Raw genomic sequence first — 25,321 nt, forward strand, 5'->3', positions numbered from 1 at the left:
ACTTACAACGGGTCTGGCTTATACTCACTCTACATGTTACCGGAACTGGGAGCCATCAGTTCTCGTAGAGCGGTTGCCAACAACCCACGCTCGGCGGTTAAACGTAACCCCGGAGCAGACTCTCCGAACTGGAGACTTTTCCAGCTGATATACTCTTTTCCAGATATAAACATTCATGTGAACAGCAGAGCAAGGCTAAAAAACACATTCCATTCTGGTTACATACAGATAAGAAGATTCACACGGGGAGGTGTGTAATAAGATTCACACGGGACTAAGCAACACCTCCATTCCGGTTAGATTCACACATGTATTGGGACATAATTTTTAACCGTTTCACCACATTCCACTGCTTGGCCCAATACATGTGTTACATTATGATTCACACATGTATTGGGACATAATTTTACACCACAAGGGGGAGTCCAGAACTGGAGGGCATAGGTTGAGGGTGAGAGGGGAAAGATATAAAAGAGATCTAAGGGGCAACGTTTTCACGCAAAAGGTGGTGCATGTGTGGAATGGCCTGCCCGAGGAAGTGGTGGAGGCTAGTACAATGCATTATTTAAAAGTCATCTGGATGGGTATATGAATAGGAAGGGTTTGGATGGATATACGCTGGGTGTTGACAGGTGGGACTAAATTGGGTCGGGATATCTGGCTGGCATGGATGGGTTGGACTGAAGGGTCTGTTTCCGTGCTATACATCTCGATGACTCTAATTATTCCTTTCTGAAATCTCTCCCATAATTTAAAATCATAGCACTTGCCTGCTCAGAATTTATCTCATTGTTGGTGTGTGAAATAGTTTGTAATTTAATCCGTGACTCTAGCAAGAAGGTTGATTAAGTGGATTGACTATATGATGAATCATAGGTTTCATATATCTTCTTATTAGAGATATAGCTCTACTGTTGGGCCCCTCCCCCATTTGGAACCCCCTGCTAAGCACACTTTAGTCAACACTCTGAGACTACATCAACATGACAATATCTTTTCTCAAATATCCTTTGTCAAATAGATATGCACTGTATCAAGTAACAAAAAAAACTATTCAAATTATGAAGTGTCTTGTGAAAGAATGTCATTTATAAAACCAAATAGCCTAATAATTAACTTCAGTTTAAATATATTTAAAGTATCAGCCTTTCTAGTAAATGTAATTTTTTTTTACATTTTACAAGTTGAATCAATGTTCAAGCTGTGATTTTCTGTTTAAATATTGTGAAAAGTAGAGAATTGGTTGATTCTAATATCCCATTACTTTAACAATGGGTTGAAACTCTCATTGCATGAATTTATTGGACTGTTAGTTGGTCTTTCATTGTAAAATGAAGCCAACTAGTTAATGTCATTCACTAGTGTTTCTAATGCATAACCCAGAAATGACTTGGAGCTGACACCAGCAACTCTTAAAGGATGTTTGACCTTGTCAATAAAGCTAACCTGCTGCTGACAATCCCAAAAATTGCTCCACCAATGGAATGAAGATGTGCATCTTTTTAAGATTGCAACTTTGGAGAACAGCTCCAAGTAAGGATGCTGCTATTTTCATTGTAAGAGGACCTTTCCATTATCAGAATGCCAGACCAACCTGGACAGAGGTCACAGGAAGGACAAATGCATTTGATGTGAACTCCAATTGTTGGGAGAATAAAGAAAGTATTTATTGATCTCTAAAGGATTGTCAAGGTAAGTGTGCATGCCCTTTGTGGCTTTTACAAATTGCCTTAGCTCTAAGCAACATTACAGAGAAAAAAAAAAGTATAATTATGTGGCAAGTGTTCACCTGTTCTCTAAGCGCACTGGCATCCTTTGTTTTTGGAGGATACTCTATTGCTACCACGCTAATATGTTATGAACCAGACCAAAACCCCTCAAAATATATTAAGGAGGTAGACTAGACCCAAATTGGAATAGCTTAACTCTATTGAAAAACTTAACAGAATAATAGATACAGTAACTATTATTAATTAACTTTTCCAATATAGTAACATCCCATAAACACACCCTTGGCAAAAAGGCAAATTCAGAAAACAGATATGTCACATGCAGCTTCCATAGCAGACAAACCCCAGCTTTTGGCTGTGACCAAGGGAGGGATAAAAAATAGTTTCCTCCTCTTCAAGACCCCAACAGCAACTGCTGCTGAAAACTAAAAACCAAAAATCCCTGTTTCTCTTGGAGTTCAACCACATTCATTCAGGATGCTTCTATTGTTCCACCTTTTGTAAAAAAAAAAATCCAAGACTTCAAAAGATGTTTGTCTTCTCAAAGACTGCTCGGAACCTGTCCCCAAATCTCTCTCTTGAAAATAAACCAGGACAAAACACCTCTTAAAGACATAGTATTGTCACAAATACAATTATGCTTTCCCTTTACACTGTACAAGCTATGAACATCAATTATACGCCACAATGTAGCTGAATCTATGTGTATGAACTCAGTGGATCTGGTTGATGGACTAAGCATTTGACCGTTTCTCAGTTTCTTCATTCTGTCATATGTCCCTCTGCTAAAATTAGAGGCTATCTTTTACAACATATATGAGGAGTGTTTTTTCTCTGTGACGCTTTGGAACTCTCTGCCTCAGAAAGTGGTGGGGGTAGAGGGTCATTGAATATTTTGAAGGCAGATTGGTTCCCTTGCCTGGCAAGAATCTAAGTTATCAGGGGGAAGATGAGAAATCAAAACAAACTGATCCTGTTCTGTCATTTAAAAGGATTGAGAAGTGCATGGTCTACTTTTCTTTAATTTGAACGTTTATACAATCATATGAACTGGCGTAAAGGACATACATGATAGGCAGTAGGGCACATTGGCATGGGGAGAACATTTGGGACTTCTGAGAGTTTGTGAGGTGATAATAAATGTACAACTTATTTTGAACATCCTAAACTAACTCCACAGAGGCTGCTATCCCATCACCAGGTCATAATCAATACTAGGGCTGGAAATATGTTGCTGGAAAAGCGCAGCAGGTCAGGCAGCATCCAGGGAACAGGAGAATCGACGTTTCGGGCATAAGCCCTTCTTCCTGAAGAAGGGCTTATGCCCGAAATGTCGATTCTCCTGTTCCCTGGATGCTGCCTGACCTGCTGCGCTTTTCCAGCAACACATTTCCAGCTCTGATCTCCAGCATCTGCAGACCTCACTTTCTCCTCATAATCAATACTAATCCAGTACCCTCGGAGACAGCTCTCAGAGTGAATAGAATGTCTGACACACCTTATCTGTCAGCCAAAGGCTGTTAATCTGGTCCAATCAGGGAACTCCTATTCTATGAGGTCCACCTGGTTGACCTTGTTAAATTACTACACATCCAGAACAAATGTGGTAAATATGGGTAATAGACTGTGTTGAACATTCCACAACACAAGGCAAACATTAAGTGCAATCAAGTCAAATCCTATGGATTTCTTAACAACCCCTCCACCACCAAGATATTAATGTCACACCAGGTCATTAATATCTAATTCTGCTTCAGCAATTATAATTCTTCACTTTGCTACTCTGGCCTTAAAGTGCCCTCTCGGGAATCACTATGTGATGGACTGCCTTAACAATTATCCCCATTCTGGTCAATTGGCCCTCTTTCATGGGTTTTTGTTCCCCTACTTTCTGAGCCTATTTTCCAGTAGTCTCACACAGCATAACTCCAGCTTTTCACCAACAGCTAACTTAACCAAACAAGTCTTCTTTGGTGTTTTCCCCAAGTTCTAAGCTTGTTCAGTTGCATCAAGCAAAACTAACTTGTGAGATTTTCAAACCTCACTCTCTCAGCTGCACTGAAGTGTGCAGGCTTCTCCAAAGCCCCTCACAACTCCCACCGACATAAAACTAGTGACATTCCCTTATTCTCAGCTTCCCAGCTACTTAATTATCTCCAAACCTCTTCCTGGGTCCTGACAGCACAGATCCACCCAGGTGCTCTTTACTTCCCTACTTCCTACTTCCAGAAGTTAACTGCAGCACTCCTAACATACAATCTACTTTTTTTTTTGTCTTTGCCACATTCTCATTCACTGCCTGTAACCTGTAAAGTCCTCTTTAGTGACCAAACCATCCAGAGTGACCTACTGAAAACCTTGCAATAAGCCCCTCTCCTATTGGTTGACAGAATTGAATGTAGGCACCTATCAACTCTTGGGACTGAGTGTGTTGTGTTCAGAATGTTACAATTCACAGAAAAACTGGTTTTCTCAGTACAATAGGATACAACAGGAAATGGATTTCATCGTATTTTACTTTCTAATAAACTGCATCCACCCAAAGATGAACATTAATTCTTATACCAATGAAGATACAAGAACCACCAGCTGCAGGAATATTCTCTGCTCTCAAAGATTTTAAAATAGATTGTCATGTTTGTAGCTTACACAAATGTTTAGACACTAATTACAACTTTAGTCAGATTCTCAATGTCTGCCACAAATGGTTTATGAAACATTTATTGTAGGCACCATGAACTAGGGAAAGGGAATGGCAGATGCTGAAACATCAAACAGTGCCTGGTTTCAGCTTGTCAATCTCCAGTGTTAAATGCCCTCACTATGCCTATGATAACTCCTGCGTTAGTGCAGAATTTGCAGTGCACAGGATCTCTTCCTGCTCTTGCAAACTTTCTTAGTTTGTGTGCCAGCTGTCATGTAAGACAAGCGTCAATGCTCTAGCGTATGCTTCACCTCATAAGCTGAAAGTTTCTGAGGTTGCCAGGAAGCTTGACAAAGTACCATCTTGAAGCAGAGCAGAAGTAAAAGGAAGAAGCAGTTGCAAGGGCAGTAGAAGGTTACAGGATATGAATACCAGCAATGTCCATAACATTGAAATGTTCCATCATATTGTTTGTTATTTTTGTTTCTCGTGCAACACAGCAAGGTGTATCCATTACAACTATCTAATTTGATTGAATACTCATCAGACCGGAAGAAAACCTTCTTATTAGTCACTACAAGGGGAGGTAATGGCCTAGAGGTATTATTGCTAGATTATTCATCAGGAGACTCAGATAATGTTCTGGGGACCTGGGATTTGAATCATGCCATGGCAGATGCTGGAACTTGAATTCAATTAAAATCTGGGATTAGAAGTTTAATGATGACCATTATCAATTGTCAGGAAAAACCCATCTGGTTCACTAATGCCTTTAGGGAACGAAACTGCCATTCTTACCTGGTCTGGCCTACATGTGACTCCAGACTGACAGCAACATACCTGACTCTCATGTGCAGTGAATGTTGGCCCAGCCAGCCATGCCTGCATCCTGTGAATACATAAGAACAAAACTTGATGTCGTTAATTCAATAATTCTGTTCAGACATGCTATGACATATGTCTGGGAAAGTTGGGACTTGACTCCACATCTTCTGACTTTTTAGCAATTTCTGGCCTGTTAATGGGCTAAAATTCCTAAATTCAAATTCCACCTGCCCCTGTGCTGTGTCATAACATTGTAAACGACTAATTTACTTTTTACATTGTGAAATAGAGTAATGGATACACTTTTGTGTTCAACAAAGAAAATGCTGATAATGGACCAGCTAATGGGAACATTTAGAGCAAAATAATATTAATTTCTTTTACCAGGGTATGAACACTGATGGCATTGATTTACAACAGATAATCCAATGTGGCTCAAAGGAGAACCAGCCAAAGACGAGCTGTAATGTCCATGCAAAGAAATCTGATAAAGGGAGGACCTTTGAAGGTTTCAAGCTGCCAATGACACCTCAAGGTACAATACTTAGCAGCAATATTACAATGATTGTTCTATCTGCTGCAGGGGAGTGGAGACAGATGAAGACAGTCTCCCTTTTTTTTAAACTTGTGCATAGTTATCATGTGATTAAGACAGAATGCAAGTGCAATTTTGAGCACATTTTCAGACACACAGACTTAATGACAAGAGTTATCATTACAACATAATGAAAAGCGTATTCGCTTTTGATTTGGCTCTGGGTTGACATCACCAATAATGAGCAATCACCAAATGTGACCACATTGTCCACCTGTTTGACTTTAAAATTAACCTTCTTGTGTATTTGATGATTGCGAAAAGTTTAGCCATAAAACTAAAACCACCTTGTAGTCAAATGAACATTAGTTTTCTCATGATAATTTCTTGGCATTAATTACTCATCTGACCCTCCACATTGTCCCAAATGTGATGTAACAATGACCCTTAATATAGGTCAGTGATTAGTGGCTTAGTCTGATTTAGTGACATGGGTTATAACAAGGTTTGTAGCAGAATCAGCAAGAAGTATAATGGTGCCTAACTTGACGTCAGGAGCATCTTGTTCCATCTTTTATACTCTTGAGAAATAGCGCAATGAGTTTCTTGCTAGGCAGTGGTGAGTTGCCAATTAAGTGGGTATTGTTAATGGCTTGACTCGCCTCATTAACGTTCAGCTCTCTATCTGATCAAACACGCCAAACAAGCTAGACGCTGGGAAAATGGAAATCAGTGCAGGTAACTGATGAATACTGCTCACCACTTGCTTCAAAAGACCTTGTTGAACTCTGGGCAGGATCCATATGCACTGACACATGCACTGCACTTCCATGGCAACAGATACACGCCAGTGTCTAAAAACCCTCATGCTCCACTTATAGGATTTGTCTGCATTTCAGTGCTGCATTGGCAGTTATCATTGTAATGCAGCAGCAAGGACACAGGGCACTCTGGGACACACACTGAACTCAATGGACCAGACTGCATCCCTAGGCTCTTCATTCACTTCCATAGCACTTGCTTTCTCAGAGCCTACCTGGATCCTTGGATCATCTCTGCTGTCTTGCCTTTCCAGTTCATACAGACACGAAGGCAGGAAGTGTGGCATGGTATCAGTAGACCTCAGTCAAGTCAAGAGGGACAGCTTCTGCTCAGGGGATCTTGGCTCTGTAAGTCAAGAACAGCCTCCAATACCAGTTCGGAGGATGGACATGCTCAGTTACCTGCTCAGAGCATGGGCATAAGGGGTACTGGACAATTTCAGGATATCCCAGCAGTGACGAGGCATTCCAGGAACATCATCATGATAAGTTGGGGCTGGAATTGGGTGTGAGCAGTGTGGTAGATCACAAATAAAGTGAGTCTGGTCAGATATGTAAGAAGATTTGCAGGCTTCATGGCAAGAATCCCTTCAAAAAAATGCTGTGGCAATTTGGACTGAGCCAAAAGACACCAGATTCACCCACAATATTCGCAGTCATTTTTGTTACCTTTTGTACTTGTGAGCTAGATTTTAGCAATTTGTGTGCTTGGGCTTGAAAATCCTTTTGTTTTTCTGCAGGCTCTATTCCGTCACCATTTAGAAAAGAAAAAGGTTTATTGAATGCAATTAGATTCCGCATTTTCTCAGTTTTACCCACCAGAGTAATCTGTTTACATTCTTTTGTAAAGTCTTGCTCCTATCTACCTAATTGCTGTTCTACTTTACTGTTACTTGCAAATATGGATGTGTAATTCTTCCTTTATTCCTACCTCTGGCCACTCAACCAATTATAACCCATGCTCAACATTATCTCCAAGTTCTCAGATTCTGATTATTTCTTATGCAGAACCTCATTAAATATTATAGAATAAAAAATGCTTTTGCTTAAATACATTTGGAAGAAAGTGAATTGGAAAATCTACTGATGTCTTTTTTGCCCTATTTGAATAGAAGCACTGATGCATTTTAAGAATGGATTGACCAATTACGAACACAAAGAAATCCTAAATTTTGAAGAAATCTGGTTTCTCGGTTTGAAAGCCAAAAAATTTGACTGTTCTCCAGAGAAACAACGCAACATTTGCTTTGATGATAAACATGGTTCTTACGTTAAGGTAATAATACATATTTGGTTTTGACTAACTTAAACAATCAGTATGGTATGGATTTGACTAACTAAAACAATTGCTCTTTTTTATTGATATTTCTTGCTGTTTTCAGACAAGTGGCTGAGATTGTAGGTTCAGCACTTAAACCCTTTCTGCTCAAAATAGAAGTGTTTATGTCTTGCATGCTTCTGTCAGGTCTCTCATACACAGAATGCATCTTATGGATGTTAGCTTCCTTTCTTAGCACATACTCACTTGCACTACTTCTCTTTTAGTCACAGGATTAGTGCTCAGCTATAGGCAGCCAGCATCTGTGACTTATATATCTTTTAGCGCAGAAGAAGAGACAGGCATATTGCCATGGTGGGGAGCACTGAACAGTTAAGGGTGTGGGTATATTGCTGTGAAGCACCATGCTATATTAGATTCCCTACAGTGTGGAAACAGGCCTTTCGGCCCAACAAGTTCACACCGACCCTCCGCAGAGTAACCCACCCAGACTAATGCACCTCCCTCTGACTAATGCACCTAACACTATGGGCAATTCAGCATCTCCAATTCACCTGACATCTTTTGGATTGTGGGAGGAAACCGGAGCACCCAGAGGAAATCCATGCAGACACTGGGAGAATGTGCAAACTCCACACAGACAGTTGCCTGAGGCGGGAATTGAACCCGGGTCTCTGGCGTTGTGAGGCAGCAGTGCTATCCGCTGAGCCACAGTGCCACCCTTAACGTCACATCACTTACATGGCAAGCACATTGCATGAGAGTCAAGCAAATGACCATGTGTAAAAGTCAAAGGGGAGCAGTCCTTAGTGGTGTGGAAAGGACTAAAGCCAGCCTTGGAGGACTGCCACAGTGAGTAATAAGGCTCATTCTATTCCAGTCCAAGGTTGGCCACAGTCAGTCAGATACTTGGTCCAATCTGAGTCTGGGGATCTATATCCTTGCAGTCTGGGGATTGACCACAGTCAATCCTACAGGTCAGGTGCAACCTAGGATTAGGGTTAAATCAGTCAAGTTGTTATAGTGACATCAGTTTGGGGAGTGGGCCATTTTTTAATGAAATAAGACAAAGGGACAGATTGAGTATGAAAGAAGTGAAAGGAAGAGCAGTTAGTGGTGAAACAGGAACAGGAGTAGTGGTGAGGTGCCCCGTGTAAGTAAGACCATACAACATAGGAGCTGAATTAGGCCATACAGCGAAGTAAGTCTGCTCCTTCATTGCTGACATGTTTCTCAACCCCATTCTCCTGCCTTCTCCCTTTGATCCCCTTATTGATCAAGACCTATCTATCTCTGTCATAACGCAATCAGTGGCTTGGCCTCCACAGTCATCTGTGACAATGAATTCCACAGATAAATCATCCTCTGGCTGAAGAAATTCCTCCTCATCTCAGTTCTAAAGGCCCATCTCTTCACTCTGAGGCTGTGACCTCGGGTCCTAGTCTCTCCTACAGAGGAAACATCTTCTCCTTCTCCACTCTATGCAGGCATCTCAGTATACTATAAATTTTAATAAGGTTCACCCCTCATGCTTTTAAACTCCATCAAGTTCACTCCCAGAGTCCTCACTGCTCCTCATGTGGCAAGCCCTTTATCCTTGGAATCATTCTTGTAAATGTGCTCTGGACCCTCTCTATCACCAGTTCCTTAGATGGGGACAGATCTGCTCACAATATTCCAAATGTGGTCTAACCAGAATCTTGTGCAGCCTCAACATTACATCTCTGCTCTTGTATTCTAGACTTCTTGAAATAAATGCTAACATTGCATTTGCCTTCCTGATACCTGAACCTGTATGTTAACCTGAAGGGAATTCTGAACTCGGATTTGTGTGCCCCTTTGTGCTTCAGATTTCTGAAGTCTTTACCTGTTTAGAAAATAGTCTGTGCCTCTATTCTTCTTACCAAAGTGCATGTTTTCCCAGATTACATTACATCTGCCACTTCTTTGTCCATTCTGTCAACCTGTCCAAGTCCTTCTGCAGCTTCCCCGCTCCCTGAACACTACTTGTCCCTCTACCTAACTTGATGTTATCTGCAAACTTTGTAACAATGCGCTTAATTTCTTCATTCAGATTGTTAATGTATGGCATGAATAGTTGTGGTCCTAACACATGTGGAACACTAACTGCCAAGCAGAAGATTCAGAGAGTCATTGAGATGTACAGCATGGAAACAGACCCTTTGGTCCAACTCACCCATGCTGACTATATATCCCAACCCAATCTAGTCCCACCTGTCAGCAACCAGACCATATCCCTCCAAACCCTATCTATTCACATAGCCATCCAGATGCTTTTTAAATGTTGCAATTGTGCTAGCCTCCACGACTTCCTCTGGCAGCTCATTCCATACATGTACCACCTTCTGCGTGAAAAAGTTGCCCCTTAGGTCTCTTTTATATCTTTCTCCTCTCACCCTAAACCTAAACCTATGCCCTCTAGTTCTGGACTCCTTACCCCAGGGAAGAGCGTTTGTCTATTTATCCTTATCCATGCCCCTCATGATTTTATAAACCTTTATAAGGTCACCCCTCAGCCTCCAAATCTCCAGGGAAAACAGTCCTGGCCTATTCAAACTCTGCCATTGGTTCAAATCCTCCAACCCTAGCAATATCTTTGTAAATCTTTTCTGAACTCTTTCAAGTTTCACAACATCCTTCCGATAGGAAGGAGACCAGAATTGCACACAATATTCCAAAAGTGGCCTAACCAATGTCCTGTACAGCCGCAACATGACAACCCCATTCCTGTACTAAATACTCTGACCAGTAAAGGAAAGCACACTAAACGCCTTCTTCACTATCCTATCTACCTGCGACTCCACTTTCAAGGAGCTAAGAACCTGCACTGGTCTCTTTATGTAGCAACACTCGCTAGGACCTTACCATTAAGTGTATAAGTCCTGCTAAGATTTGCTTGCCAAAATACAGCACCTCACATTTATCTAAATTAAACTCCATCTGCCACTTCTCAGCCCATTTGCCCATCTGATCAAGATCCCGTTGTACTCTGAGGTAACTTTCTTTGCTGTCCGCTAGACCTCTAATTTTGGTGTCATCTGCAAACTAACTAACTATACTCCTACGTTCATATCCAAATCTTATATAAATGATGAAAAGCTGTGGACTCAGCACCGATCCTTGTGGCATTCCACTGGTCACAGGCCTCCAGTCTGAAAAGCAACCCTCCACCACCACCCTTTGTCTACTACCTTTGAGCTAGTTCTGTATCCAAATGGCTAGTTATATCCTGTATTCCATGAGATCTAACCTTGCTTCTCAGTCTCCCATGGGGAACCTTGTCAAACACCTTACTGAAGTCCATATAGATCATGTCCACCGCTCTGCCCTCGTCAATCCTCTTTGTTATTTCTTCAAAATTCAATCAATTTTGTGAGACATGATTTCCCATGCACAAAGCCATGTTGACTATCCCTAATCAGTCCATGCCTTTCCAAATACATGTACATCCTGTCCCTTAGCATTCCCTCCAACAACTTCCCCACCACTGACATCAGGCTCATTGGTCTATAGTACCCTGACTTGTCCTTACCACCCTTCTTAAACAGTGGCACCACATTAGCCAACCTCCAGTCTTCCGGCACCCACCTCACCTGTGACTATCGATGATACAAATATTTCAGCAAGAGGCCCAGCAATCACTTCCCTAGTTTCCCAGAGAGTTCTAGGATACACCTAATGTGTTTCAAGACATCCAGCACTTCCTCCTCTGTAATATGGACATTTTTCAAGATGTCACCATCTATTTCCCTACATTCTATATCTTCCATATCCTTTTCCACAGTAAACACTGATCCAAAAATTCGTTTATTATTTTCCCCATCTCCTGCGGCTCCACACAAAGACCACCTTGCTGATCTTTGAGGGACCCTATTCTCTCCCTAGTTACCCTTTTGTCATTAATATATTTGTGAAAACCCTTTTGATTCTCCTTAACTCTATTTGCCAAGCTATCTCATGTCCTCTTTTTGCTTTCCTGATTTCCTCTTAAGTACACTCCTACTGTCTTTTAGCCATCCAGCATTCCCTACACCTATCAGCCTTTCCTTTCATCCTAACAGAAATATACTGTCTCTGGACTCTCGTCATCTCATTTCCGAAAGGTTCTCATTTTCCAGCTGATCCTTTGCCTGCGAACATCTGCCCCCAGTCAGCTTTTGAAAGTTCTTGACTAATGCCGTCAAAATTAGCCTTCCTCCCAGTTTAAAAATTCAACTTTTAGATCCGGTCTACCCTTTTTCAAGACTGCTCTAATTCTAATAGAATTATAGAACATAGAACAGTACAGCACAGAACAGGCCCTTCAGCCCTGGGAAATAGTCTCTGGCTATCGACTCTATCCATGCCTCTCATTATCTTGTTTACCTCAATTAGGTCCCCTCTCCTCCTCCTTTTCTCCAGTGAAAAAAGTCCGAGCTCAGTCAACCTCTCTTCATAAGATAAGCCCTCCAGTCCAGGCAGCATCCTGGTAAACCTCCTCTGAACCCTCTCCAAAGCATCCACATCTTTCCTATAATAGGGCGACCAGAACTGGACGTAATATTCCAAGTGTGGTCTAACCAAAGTTTTATAGAGCTGCAACAAGATCTCACGACTCTTAAACTCAATCCCCCTGTTAATGAAAGCCAAAACACCATATGCTTTCTTAACAACCCTGTCCACTTGGGTGGCCATTTTAAGGGATCTATGTACCTGCACACCAAGATCCCTCTGTTCCTCCACACTGCCAAGAATCCTATCCTTAATCCTGTACTCAGCTTTCAAATTCGACTTTCCAAAATGCATCACCTCACATTTATCCAGGTTGAACTCCATCTGCCACTTCTCAGCCCCCATCTCTGCATCCTGTCAATGTCCCGCTGCAGCCTACAACAGCCCTCTATACTGTCAACGACACCTCCAACCTTTGTGTCATCTGCAAACTTGCTGACCCATCCTTCAATCCCCTCATCCAAGTCATTAATAAAAATTACAAACAGTAGAGGCCCAAGGACAGAGCCCTGTGGAACACCACTCACCACTCACCACACCACTCACCATTGCTTTCCCTGTTAGGCCTCTTGCATTGAAATAAATGCAGTTTAATTTATCCGTGCTACCTTGTTCTCTGCTTTGTCCCTGCCTGCCCTGACTGTTTGACCTACTTCTTTTATCAACTGTACCAGTCTCAGATTCATCTCTTTCCTCACTATCTCCCTGGGTTCCCTTAATAGTTTAAATCCTCCTGACCAGCTCTAGCAAGTCTCTCTGCCAGTGTATTAGTCCCCTTCCAATTCAGGTGCAATGAATTGTACAGGTTACCTCTACCCCAAAAGTGATTCCAATGATCCAAAAATGTGAATCCTTCTCCCATACACCAGCTCCTTAGCGATGCATTCATCTGCTCTATCCTCCTATTCCTACCCTCACTAGCTCACGGCACCGGGAGTAATCCAGATATTACTACTCTCGAGGATCTCCTTTTTAAATTCCTACCTAACTCTATATTCTCCCTTCAGAATCTCATCTTTTTCCTTTCTTATGTTATTTCTTCCAATGTGTACAATGATCACCTGCAGGTCCCTCTCCCCTTTGAGAACATTCTGCACCCTCTCTGAGACATCCTTGATCCTGGCACCAGGGAAGCAACACACCATTCTGATTTTTTGCTGCTGGCCAAGAAACGTCTGTCTATGCCTTGAACTAGAGAGTCCCCTAACACAATTGATCTCTTGGAACCCAACGTACCTCTAAATGCATTGGAGCCAGTCTTGATATCAGAAACTTGGCTGTTCGTGGTACATTCCCGAGAATCCATCACCCCCTACATTTTCTAAAACAGCATACTTGTTTGAAATGGGGATAACCACACTACCTGCCTACCTCTCTTACCTTTCCTGGAGTTAACCCATCTATGTGACTGTATCTGCAACTTTTCTCCCTTCCTATAACTGCCATCCATCACATCCCCTTGGTCGTGTAAATTCCTCATTGTCTCTAACTGTCTCTCCACCCGATCCATTCAATATAACAGCATTCATAACCAATGACATTTATTGCAGATATAATCCTCAGTAACATGTAAACTCTCCCTAAACTCCTACATCCGACAAGAAGAGCATATCACTCTACTAAGGGCCATTTTTGCTTCGTCCAATCTACAGACCCAGAAAATAGCAGTGTATTATTCCTCTACAAAACACTGCTCCAGGCTAACTTCATACTTATGGCTTATGTTTTTAAGTTTAATCAAGAGACAAATCTCAATAAAACATATAATCAAGAAAGAACCCACTCTACTCACTACTGCAGACCACTGTCTAAACTTTTGCCAGTTAGCCACTCCTCTATCCTTGCCCTTAACACCATTGGCTCCTGTTTAATTTAGCAGCCTTCTTTGCGGTACCTTGTTAAAGATCTTCTGGAAATCCAAATAGATCACGTTCACTGGTTCTCCATTGTCCAACTTGCTTGTTAGCTCCTCAAAGAGTTCTAACAGATTTGTTGGACATGACCTCTCAACCTATTAATCCTTCCTACCCTCTGCTTCCTACTGATTTGTTCCCCACTTTTGTGGCATGTTGTACCGTGGTGTCATGGTTAGTTATCTCATCTATCCTGCAACCCTCAGATTCATCCAGACAAACTGAAAGAACCTCAAGCTATAGCTTATGCTCTTCTGCCCTCTGGGTCCCCTTTCCGCCTCATTCACAGTCACACTCTCCTGTCCCCGAACACTGACCAAATCAGCCAATTCAATCCTAAGAAGTGTGACTTCATCCTGATACAAGGAATCCAAGTAACTACCTATCCTGCCCAATGCATTACAGTGTCTGTGGTTCAGCTTTCATCTCATAAAGTCTGATCCCAAAAGCTGCTTGAACTTCAGACATTTGCTGCAGAGTTGGGATAAAAGGTTCTTTTTCAGAATGGCAGCCGGTGACGAGCAGTGTCCCGCAAGGTTCGGTGCTGGGGCCACAGCTGTTCGCATTATATATTAATGATTTGGATGAGGGAACCGGGGGCATTCTAGCGAAGTTTGCCGATGATACGAAGTTAGGTGGACAGGCAGGTAGTACTGAGGAAGTGGGGAGGCTACAGAAGGATCTAGACAGGTTGGGAGAGTGGCCCAGGAAATGGCTGATGGAATTTAACGTGAGCAAGTGCGAGGTCTTGCACTTTGGCAAAAAGAATAAAAACATAGACTACTTTCTAAAATGGTGAGAAAATTAATAAAGCCAAAGCACAAAGCGATCTGGGAGTGCTAGTCGAGGATTCTCTAAAGGTAAACATGCAGGTTGAGTCCGTGATTAAGAAAACGAATGCAATGTTGTCTCTTATCGCAAGAGGGTTGGAATATAAAAGCAGAGATGTACTACTAAGACTTTATAAAGCGCTGGTTAGGCCCCATTTGGAGTACCGTGTCCAGTTTTGGTCCCCACACCTCAGGAAAGACATACTGGCACTGGAACGTGTCCAGCGGAGATTCACACGGATGATCCCTGGAATGACAGGTCTAACATATGAGGAACGGCTGAGGATACTGGGATTGTATTCGTTGGAGTTTAGAAGATTAAGGGGAGACTTAATAGAGACATACAAAATAATACATGGCTTGGAAAAGGTGGATGCTAGGAAATTGTTTCAGCTAAACGAGGAGACTAGGACCCGTGGACACAGCCTTAGAATTAGAGGGAGTCATTTCAGAACAGAAATGCGGAGACATTTCTTCAGCCAGAGAGTGGTGGGCCTGTGGAATTCATTGCCACGGAGTGCAGTGGAAGCCGGGACGCTAAATGTCTTCAAGGCCGAGATTGATAGATTCTTGTTGTCTAGAGGAATTAAGGGCTACGGGGAGAACACTGGTAAGTGGAGCTGAAATGCGCATCAGCCATGATTGAATGGCGGAGTGGACTCGATGGGCTGAATGGCCTTACTTCCACTCCTATGTCTTATGGTCTTATGGTCTTATGTGTTTGCTCTGGGCCAAATTGGTTTCTAGACACTCTCACATGCTTCAACTGTGACATGTGACCTTTCCTACCAGCCCTATTGTGTTCTAATGAGCTGCTTGATTATCTTAATCAACTTTATACTTAGTTATACCTTTATATATTTTATTAACCTTACCACCAGTTGCTATATTATTTTGAATTTTAGGAATAGAATAAACTTTAATCACTTACCAGCTTCAATTAATCAGCTTCTTCTCCTGTAACATTGTAGGAATTAATTCTGGGGCTAAAAACATTTAGGCAAAAAGAATAGAAAACCTTTTTCCCTTCCAGTAATTAACTACCTGAATCTCTTAATTCTGGCATTCTTTGGAAGTCATGCTCAAGTTCTAAGTCACCCACAATTGGCCAGTTTTATATGATCCTGGCACAAAAATGCTTTTCTGACTCACTTAAAGAGAATCCAGTTTCAGCTCGTTCTTCATTAAGCTGCCCTTTCAGTGGAACTCTTGAAATACATCCTGCTTAAAACTGACAACTTAAGTACTTAAACTGTAGTTTCCAGTTTAAAGTCAACTACAAACCACATACTAAATTGGATTTGTTCAAAACTGAACATTTAAACTTTCTTACCCAATAATTGCATGCACTCAGTATTTTGTCAAACTGAGATGGCTAGCTGAATTTATATGTTTCTAATACAATAGACTTAATTGGCTTACTTAAAGAATGAAGCATGGTGGCACAGTGGTTAGTACTGTTGCCTCATAGTGTCAGGCCCCTGGGTTCAATTCCAGCCTTGAGTGATTGCCTGTGTGGAATTTGTACATATTGCCCATGTTTATGGGTTTCTGTCAAGTGTTCAGTTATTTAACACTTAGACAGTCCAAAGATGTGCAGGTTAGATGGATTGGTCATGCTAAATTGCCCTGTAGTGTCCAGGAATCTGCATGCTAGTTGGGTTAACTAAGGTAAATGTGAAGTTAAGGGGATAGGGTGAGATTCTCTTTGTAGGATTGTTGCAGACTCGGTGAGCTGAATGGCCTCTATCTGCATTGTTGGGATTCTATGATTCTAAAGAGGATGTTGCTTCAGATGGCTAATCAATAAGCAATAATGGGCACTATAGTCCATGAGCCTTAGTGAGATGTGAGTGCTATGGCAGAGTTAGAATGAATGCACGTCCCTGTGGAAAGTGAGGTAACAGATAGAAGATAGTGGCATGTACCCTTGTACAATAGAAAAGATTATTGACCTCCTTTCTGAGCATCCCACTTTACCTGGGGCACAGCACTGGCCCAGCCTGCAATTTAGATCCAGGCTGACTTGGTGTGGTGATGTCGTGGCCTCTTGTGGCTGTGCACAGGAAGTAGGACTGCTCTTCTCTCCAAGATGCTGCCTAACAACATCTCCAGATCCTTGCATATAGAGCAGGAATCCTTTCCTCCAGGACATGTCCTTGATTACAGTCAAACATTATATTGTAAGGGGCAATTCATGGCAATTGAAATGATCTACAACTCAGCATTAAATATGGCACCAAAGGTGTGAATGCTGGAACATTTTGGAAGTGATGAACATTTCCCACATAATTATCCAAGAAACACACCCAAAACCCAGTTGCATAAGTAATTTACAGCGGAAATAGCTGAGAAAAGTCATTCTGAGACATGACTGACTAGGTGCTATGACTCTCACTCAACAAAATGTTTTAATTGAAAATGGGAAAATTCAGCCAATTAAGAAAAGGGGAGAATATAAAGAAGGTAGAAAAAGGAAATTAACAAGAGGCAATTTCAATGTCAGGAAATTAGGAGAAACTGAGGCATGATGGTGTGAACAGCCTCCTCCTGTAGAGTAAATTCCACATGCATTTAATTCCTGGGATTAGGGAGGTTACTGTGGGTCAATGAGTTAGGAACTTGCGTGTGGTCCAGATCTTCTGGGTTGTCTTCCCCATTTAACTGCTCTGTCTTCCTTATGCTGAGTGACTCACCCAGTAACATTTTCTCATCTAAACTATTTCAGAAATTTCTCGTGCTTGTATCTGGGATTGTGAGCATGTGAGAATGAAAGCAATGGCTGAGTTTGTGTCTGCAACCAGTGCCAGATTTAGATCGACGGGTATCAAATCTTCAACTGTTTTGTTGCTTGCTTTTTCTGAGGATGTAAAAGATAAAGCAAAACTTATTAGAGGGCTCCTGTCACTGAATAATATTCTCATCTTACTTTGCAGCTTCAGGCAAACATATTTTTCTTTATCTTTTTCCACAATCAAAGTTTAAATATATTTCTTGGCCATCACAAACCTGCGCTGGGCCAGGTCCTTCAACTCTTCGAGTCTCACAATTTGGGAAGCAGACATTAGTGTCCACAATTCTGATTGTCTTTTCTTCCTGGTAAGTGAAGGACTAGATGATTGGAGACTTTGCACCCATGTTTTTTTAAATCGTTCCTGGGATAGTAGCACTGCTGACCAGACAACATTTTTTGCCTGACACTTGCTGCCATTGAGAAGATATTGGTAAGCTCCTTTCTTGAACCATTGCAATTCTGTGGTATGGGTATACCCATAGTGCTGCCTTGGAACACAGTTCCACAGTTTTGACCCTGTGACTGTGAAGAAACAGCAATATAATTCCAAGTCACAACTGTGTTAGGTTTAGACAGGAGCTTAAAAGTGGTGGTGTTCCCACTTGTTAACCTTTGTCCTTCTGGTGGTTGAAAGTGCTGTTAAAGAAATCTGGGCATATTAGAGTCAGAGAGTCATAGAGATGTACAGCATGGAAACAAACACTTCGATCCAACTCATCCATGCTGACTAGATATCCCAACCCAATCTAGTCCCACCTGCCAGCATGCGGCCCATATGACTCCAAACCCTTCCTATTCAGATACCCATCCAGTGCCTCCGCCACTTCCTCTTGCAGCTCATTCCATATAAGTACCATCCTCTGCCTGAAAAAGTTGCTCCTTTGTGTCTTTTATATCTTTCCCCTCTCACCCTAAACCTATGCCCTCTAGTTCTGAACTCCCTGACCCCAGTGAAAAGACTTTGTCTATTTACCGTATCCATGCCCCTCATAATTTTGTAAACCTCTATAAGGTCACCCCTCAGCCTCCAATGCTCCAGGGAAAACAGCCCCAGCCTTTCAGCCTCTCCCTATACTCAAATCCTCCAACCCTGGCAACATCCTTGTAAATCTTTTCTGAACCCTTTCAAGTTTCACAACATCTTTCCAATAGGAAGGAGACCAGAATTGCACACAATATTCCAACAGTGGCCTAACCAATGTCCTGTACAGCCGCAACATGACCTCCCAACTCCTGTACTCAATACTCTGACCAATAAAAGAAAGCATACCAAACGCCTTCTTTACTATCCTATCCTATCTACCTGTGACTCCACTTTCAAGGAGCTATGAACCTGCACTCCAAGGTCTCTTTGTTCAGCACACTCCCTAGGACCTGCTAAGTCCTGCTAAGATTTGCTTTCCCAAAATGCAGCACTTCACATTTATCTGAGTTAAACTCCATCTGCCACTTCTCAGCCCATTGGCCCATCTGATCAAGATCATGTTGTAATCTGAGGTAACCCTCTTCGCTGTCCACTACACCTCCAATTTTGGTGATATCTGCAAACTTACTAACTGTACCGCTTATGTTTGCATCCAAATCATTTATGTAAATGACAAAACTTAGAGGACACAGCTCTGATCCTTGTGGCACTCCACTGGTCACAGGCCTCCATTCTGAAAAACATCCCTCCTTCACCAGCCTCTGTCTTCTACCTTTGAGCAAATTCTGTATCCAAATGGCTAGTTCTCCCTATATTCCATGAGACCTAACCTTGCTAACCAGTCTCCCATGGAGAACCATGTTGAACGCCTTACTGAAGTCCATATAGATCACATCTACTGCTCTGCCCTCTTTGTTACTTCTTCAAAAAACTCAATCAAGTTTGTGAGACATGATTTCCCATGCACAAAGCCACTGCTGCAGTATATTTTGATACAGTGCACATGTCTGCGTGGTAGAGGAAGTAAATACTTAAGTTGGTGGATGTATTGCTAGTCTGGAAGATTACTGTGATGTGAATTGTGTTGACATTCTTGAATATTGCTGGAACTACACACAGTCAGACTATTGGAGAGGATTCATTACATTTTTCTTGTGCCTTGTAAATGGTTGGCAGGATTTGGGGAATCAGGAGATGGATTGCTCACTACAGAATTTCCAGTCTCTGACCTGCTTTTGTGTCCACAATGTTTACATGGTTGTACAATGGTAACCCAACTGTCTGCCCTTCTCTTGAATGTGTGCTAATATTTCCTGTAAGCTAATTTTAAAAAGAGAACTATCAGTGCATTCTCTGATCCCTATTCTACATGACCCTGTCTGTTTTTATAATATGCAGGAAAATAAATGTAAGGAACTTGGATGAAGGAAAAGGACAAACATGTTTTCAAGTTGTATGAATGTGTTGAGTGTGGTACAATATGTTCTGTATATGACCATAGTGCTGGGAATGATGACTGCTCTCTGAATGTCTCTCCATGGCTATTGTGGTAATTAGTTAGCAAGTTATTTACCTTGCTCACATGTTGATCACTCAACATTTTACTCTATTATAAAGTGTCTTTGGAGTTATGGTTGTGCATTGACCTTTTGCATCACACAGGCAACTGTAATAGTTGTTACACACCATCAGCTCTACAAACGATCTCCCTTCTTTACCTAATTTCATCAGCAATCTTTCTATTTTGTTTTCCTAAAAATGACCATTCTTAGTAATTCTGGTCAGCATGTGCAAAAATGTAATTCTCTTTCAATGTTGTAATTTTATTGACAACATTCTATACATGGGTAACACCAAAGCCACACAATTTATTCCTTTCCATATTGCCTATTATTCCTATGGTGATTTTATTTTCTCTTTAGTAACTTAATCCTTTTAAACTGATCCAGACATTGAAATCTTACTGATGAATTGAACTCTGCTTTCTTCACCTTCCTTTGTGTGATTTTCTGGGCTTTCTTGCACTAAGTAACTGATTGTGCATGGGATTTCCATCTGCTTCCATTTGTCCAATAATAATATTAGGTGACTACAGGATTTATTTCCATCAGAATATGCAAGTTTCCTTCAACATGCGTCCAGGAGCGGAGTGAGGACCTTAAAAGTTTGGAGTCCATGATTTTCTAAATGCCAGTATCAAATATTTGAAAAGGACAGATTAGCCAAAAATGGCTAAAGAACACTGGTAACAGATGAACTTTCAAAATTTTCTATATAGACTAATAATCAAATTGGCTGTTTATATGTGAGTTCATTAAATGGAATAATAAATGCAGGTATTTCATTGTAATCACATTCTTTGCATCTTTATTAAGAATTAGCAGCTAGGGTAGCAACAGATATTTGACGAAAGTGCTCTTGCTTTTATGTTTAGGTATTGCATGACCATATTGCATACCGGTATGAAATTCTTGAAGTGATAGGTAAAGGCTCCTTTGGACAAGTGGTAAAATGTATGGACCATAAAGCAAATGAACTTGTTGCTATCAAGATAATAAGGCATAAAACGAAGTGAGTTGCATGTCATTTTATGCATTTAATGCTAAGATATATCTTTCATCTTGTATTCAGTCAATCTTACTAATTGATGGATGTTTATAAACCGTAGGGCACACGCAGACAGAGAAAACAGCATGCTCTACGTAAAGTTCATTCTAGTACACCTCATAAGAATGTGTTTCTTCTTTGATTCATGCTTATGTTCCTTTGTTGCGATGTTTGTCAGCATGCAAAAGTCTTCATCTTGATCCTTTGAAAGTAAAAGCTTAAATTTCTGTTAGATTTCCAGTGGCACTTAGACCCCAGATGATTCTCTGATCTGACTAACAAATCCATTGCCAACTTCAGGGAATCCTCGTAAATGAGTGATCAACTGCTAAAAAAGGAACAACGTCAGCCCTGTCAGCCCATTTATATAATTACTGCTGCTTTGAACCCAACACCCTTCTACCTCAGCCCTAACTGTCCATGGTGCAAAGACCCAATGGCACATTTCCTGCCCCTGCTAATTGATACCCTTAAATGGCAATTAATGTCCACTTAAGGGCCTCATCCTATTGCTGCAAATACTAAGCCAGCAGCAGGCTGAGGACTCACTCTGAAAAGCAACCCTTTGTTTGTTTGCTTGTGGACAATTGGGGCAGAGGTTTCTTTGTTCAAAAGTGCTGCCTCATTGAGGGACCCAGCATAGAAAAGAGTGGTGGGGTCTGCTCAAAGCCTCCTCCCTCCCCTTGCTGCTGACCATCTTGAGACCCTCCTGCCATCACTGACCTGTGCCTGGTCTCTCCTTGACCTCAGACAGCGAGTGATGTGGTGCTTGCACCAGCCACCACTTCCACAGAGGCGCTGCTGAGTACAAACATTCTGTATGGAGAACAAGCCAATTTTGCTAGTCTCTTTTGCAACTGATTGTCTAAACATTGTTTTATTAAGAATTGGCATTCCTCGCTTTTGGACTTGTGCTTCTATTAAAAATGCAATTAATCACATTTGCTTTTTAATTAGTCTTCACAGCTTGTCCATCCATCCATGTGTCTGTTTGTTCCTGCAACTTCTTAAAATGATATAAAATTGTTTATAATTCCTCCTCATCAAAATTTGGCTGCAGCAACAAGTATTCCCATTTATCAGTCTACCTATATTTTCCTGATAAAACAGAACACTGAAAAAAAGCTCAGTGGGTTTGGCAGCATGCATGTAGAGAGAGAAATAGTCAATGTTTCAGCTCTAGGAGTCCTGGGTTTAAGACCCATCTGCTCCAGAGGTGTATCAGAAGTGTAACATATCTGATTGTAAAATATTTAACCTGCAGAGTGCTTTCAAGCACTTTCTAGTTTTATTTCAGATTTCCAGTAACCAGAGCATTCTGCTTTTATATTTTGTCTTCCTGAGGTTTGTTGCTTTGCTTCTGATTGATTCCTATATTTCTAAGTTTCATGTCATCTGTAAACTTTGCTTTGGGTTTAGGAAATTAATATATATCAATATGGGCATAGACGACTGAAGAACACCTGGATATATTTCCTTCCATTCTGAATAACTTCTACACCACTGCTATCTGTCCTTCAAACAATTGTGTACCTACACAACCCTATGGTATTATAGGTTTGTCACATGGTACTAATCCGTGGTCTGAAGCTATTAACTTAGTACTGCATCCAGAAGGTTGCAAAGTACCGAAGTGGAAAATGAAGTGTATTTCTCCAGCTTGCATTGGGTTTCATTGGAACACTGCAATAGGAAGCAGACTGAAATGTGTGAGCATGAGAGCACGATGGTGTATTGAAATGACAAGGGTCTGCTTATGCAGTGAACAGAGGTATTCCAGGAATCGGTCACTAAGTCTACTTTTGATCTTCCCAATGTAAAGGAGACCACATTGTTAGTAGAAAAATTGAATGACATACAGGCAAGTCACTGCTTGCCCTGAAGGAGTGTTTGTTTCCTTTGACAGAATGGAGGGAATAGGCAAAAATAGGTGTTACACTTGCTGTGATTGCATGGGAAAGTGCCTCAAACTGGGGTTAAGGTATTGGGGGTGATAGAAGAATGGGCCAGGGTTTTATGGAAGGAACAGTTCCTTCAGGATCTGAAAGGCAGATGAGGGAAACGTTTTTGGTGGTGGCATCATGCTCAAGATAGCAGAAATGGTAAAGGATGACCGTTTGAATATGGAGGATGATGGGTTGTAAAGTGAGGACAAGGGGATCCTTACTGCAGGTTTGGGATGGAAAAGAAAGACTGAGCACAGAAGTGTGGGAAATATTTGGGAATACAGTTGAGAACACTGTCCACCACAGAAAGGATGCAATGAGCAGTTGAAGAAATGGGCCACTCTTCAAAACATTAACTCTATTTCTCTCTCCAAAAATGCTGCCAGACCTTCTCCAACATCTCCTGTTTTATTGCATCCCATTTTGACTAGGTGACATTTCCATTTTGAGGCCTGCCAACCCTTTATGAACCTCCTCTCTATCTACTTTTATTCTATTCGGTACTACTATTACCCGTTTCTTTAGTTACTTTGAAATTTGCAACATTCTTTACTCTAGGGAAAACAGATGCAAAATGTCATGCCAATGATTCTTCAATTCCCTTTATGTCCCTTCAAATGCGCATTTTGACGACCTACCTGAGCTAATCCTTACTCCAATTTATCACTCCTCTTCTATTTTCCTAATCTCTTGCTACTGTCCCAGGCTTGAATCCCACTCGAAACAACTCATTAATATCTACTGCACTTTTTGTCCTTCTTGTAAGAACATTCATGGCACACAGCATTGTTTTCTTACACAATATTGCTCTGCTCTCCCCGCTCAACCACTCTACAACTTAATCTGCCTTTGGAGGATCAGATCACAAAATCCTTCTTTGCAGCATTCTCTCTTTTCTTCCTCCTTATTCTCATACTGTTTTCAATTCTCCCTTCTTTCTTTATTCCTTATCACTTTTTCTTTCCTTCTTCCCCCTTGCAGATGAAAGAAAATTGGATGGTATGGTGAACTGTGAGGTGGATGCAAAGATGGTTCAGTGTGATTTGACGAATTGAGTGACTGGCTAAATACATGGCAGATGATGTATGATGTGGATGCATGTGAGTCTGTCCACTTTGGTAGCAAAATCAGGAAGGCAGATTATTCTCTGATAAATTGGGAAAGGGGTAGATGCACTGAGACCTTGGGCGTCCTGGTACATCAGTTGTTGCAAGTAAGCAGGTAGTGAAGAAGGTGAATAGTATGATCTTCATAGTGAGAAGATTTGAATATAGGAGCAAGTATTTTTTACTGCAATTGTACAGGGTTTTGGTAAGACCACACCTGAAGTGTTGTGGTCAGTTTTGGTCTCCTTATCTGAGGAAAGATGTTCTGGCTATGGAGGCAGTGCAACAAAGGCTTACCAGATTGATTACTGGGATGGGAGGACTGATGTATGAAGAGAGACTGGATCAGGTAGGGCTACATTAACTGGAGTTTGGAAGAATGAGAGGGTATCTTTTAACAGGACCAGGCAGAGAAAACACAATGTTTCTGATGACCAGGGAGTCTAGAGCTATGGGTCATAGTCTAAAGTTACAGGGTTTTTTTGACTTCATACGTGGGATGTAGGCACCACTGGCTAGGCCAGCATTTATTGCCCATCCCAGAGAGCAGTTAAGGATCAACCACATTGCTGTGGGTCTGTAGTCACATGTAGGCCAGACTAGGGAAGGATGGCAGATTTCCTTCCTGAAAGAACATCAGTGAGCCACATGGGCTTTTCCTGATAATTGTCAATGGTTTTGTGGGCATTATTGGAATTTTAATTCCAGACTTTTAAAAAATGTATTTTAAATTCCACCATCTGCTGTAGCAGGATTTGAACGCATGTTCACAGAACATTATCTTGGTCTCTGGATTAATGTCTAGTTATTAACACACTAGGCCATCATCTTGCCTTGTGTAGACCATTAAGGAC

The 25,321-nt window shown here is 41.4% G+C and overlaps 1 protein-coding gene across 1 annotated transcript in view; it reads left to right on the forward strand.

Annotated features, from left to right (window-relative positions):
- Positions 1-5,589: 5,589 nt before the first annotated feature.
- Positions 5,590-25,321, forward strand: part of dyrk4 (dual-specificity tyrosine-(Y)-phosphorylation regulated kinase 4) — an 84,648-nt gene continuing 64,916 nt past the window's right edge. Inside the window, exons 1-3 of the mRNA XM_043713200.1 lie at positions 5,590-5,734; positions 7,668-7,831; positions 21,243-21,379. Coding sequence (XP_043569135.1) covers positions 5,590-5,734; positions 7,668-7,831; positions 21,243-21,379 — 446 coding nt within the window. The remainder of the gene's footprint in view (positions 5,735-7,667; positions 7,832-21,242; positions 21,380-25,321) is intronic.

This window comes from Chiloscyllium plagiosum, chromosome 23 (genome assembly GCF_004010195.1).
Source record: "Chiloscyllium plagiosum isolate BGI_BamShark_2017 chromosome 23, ASM401019v2, whole genome shotgun sequence".
NCBI lineage: Eukaryota > Metazoa > Chordata > Chondrichthyes > Orectolobiformes > Hemiscylliidae > Chiloscyllium > Chiloscyllium plagiosum.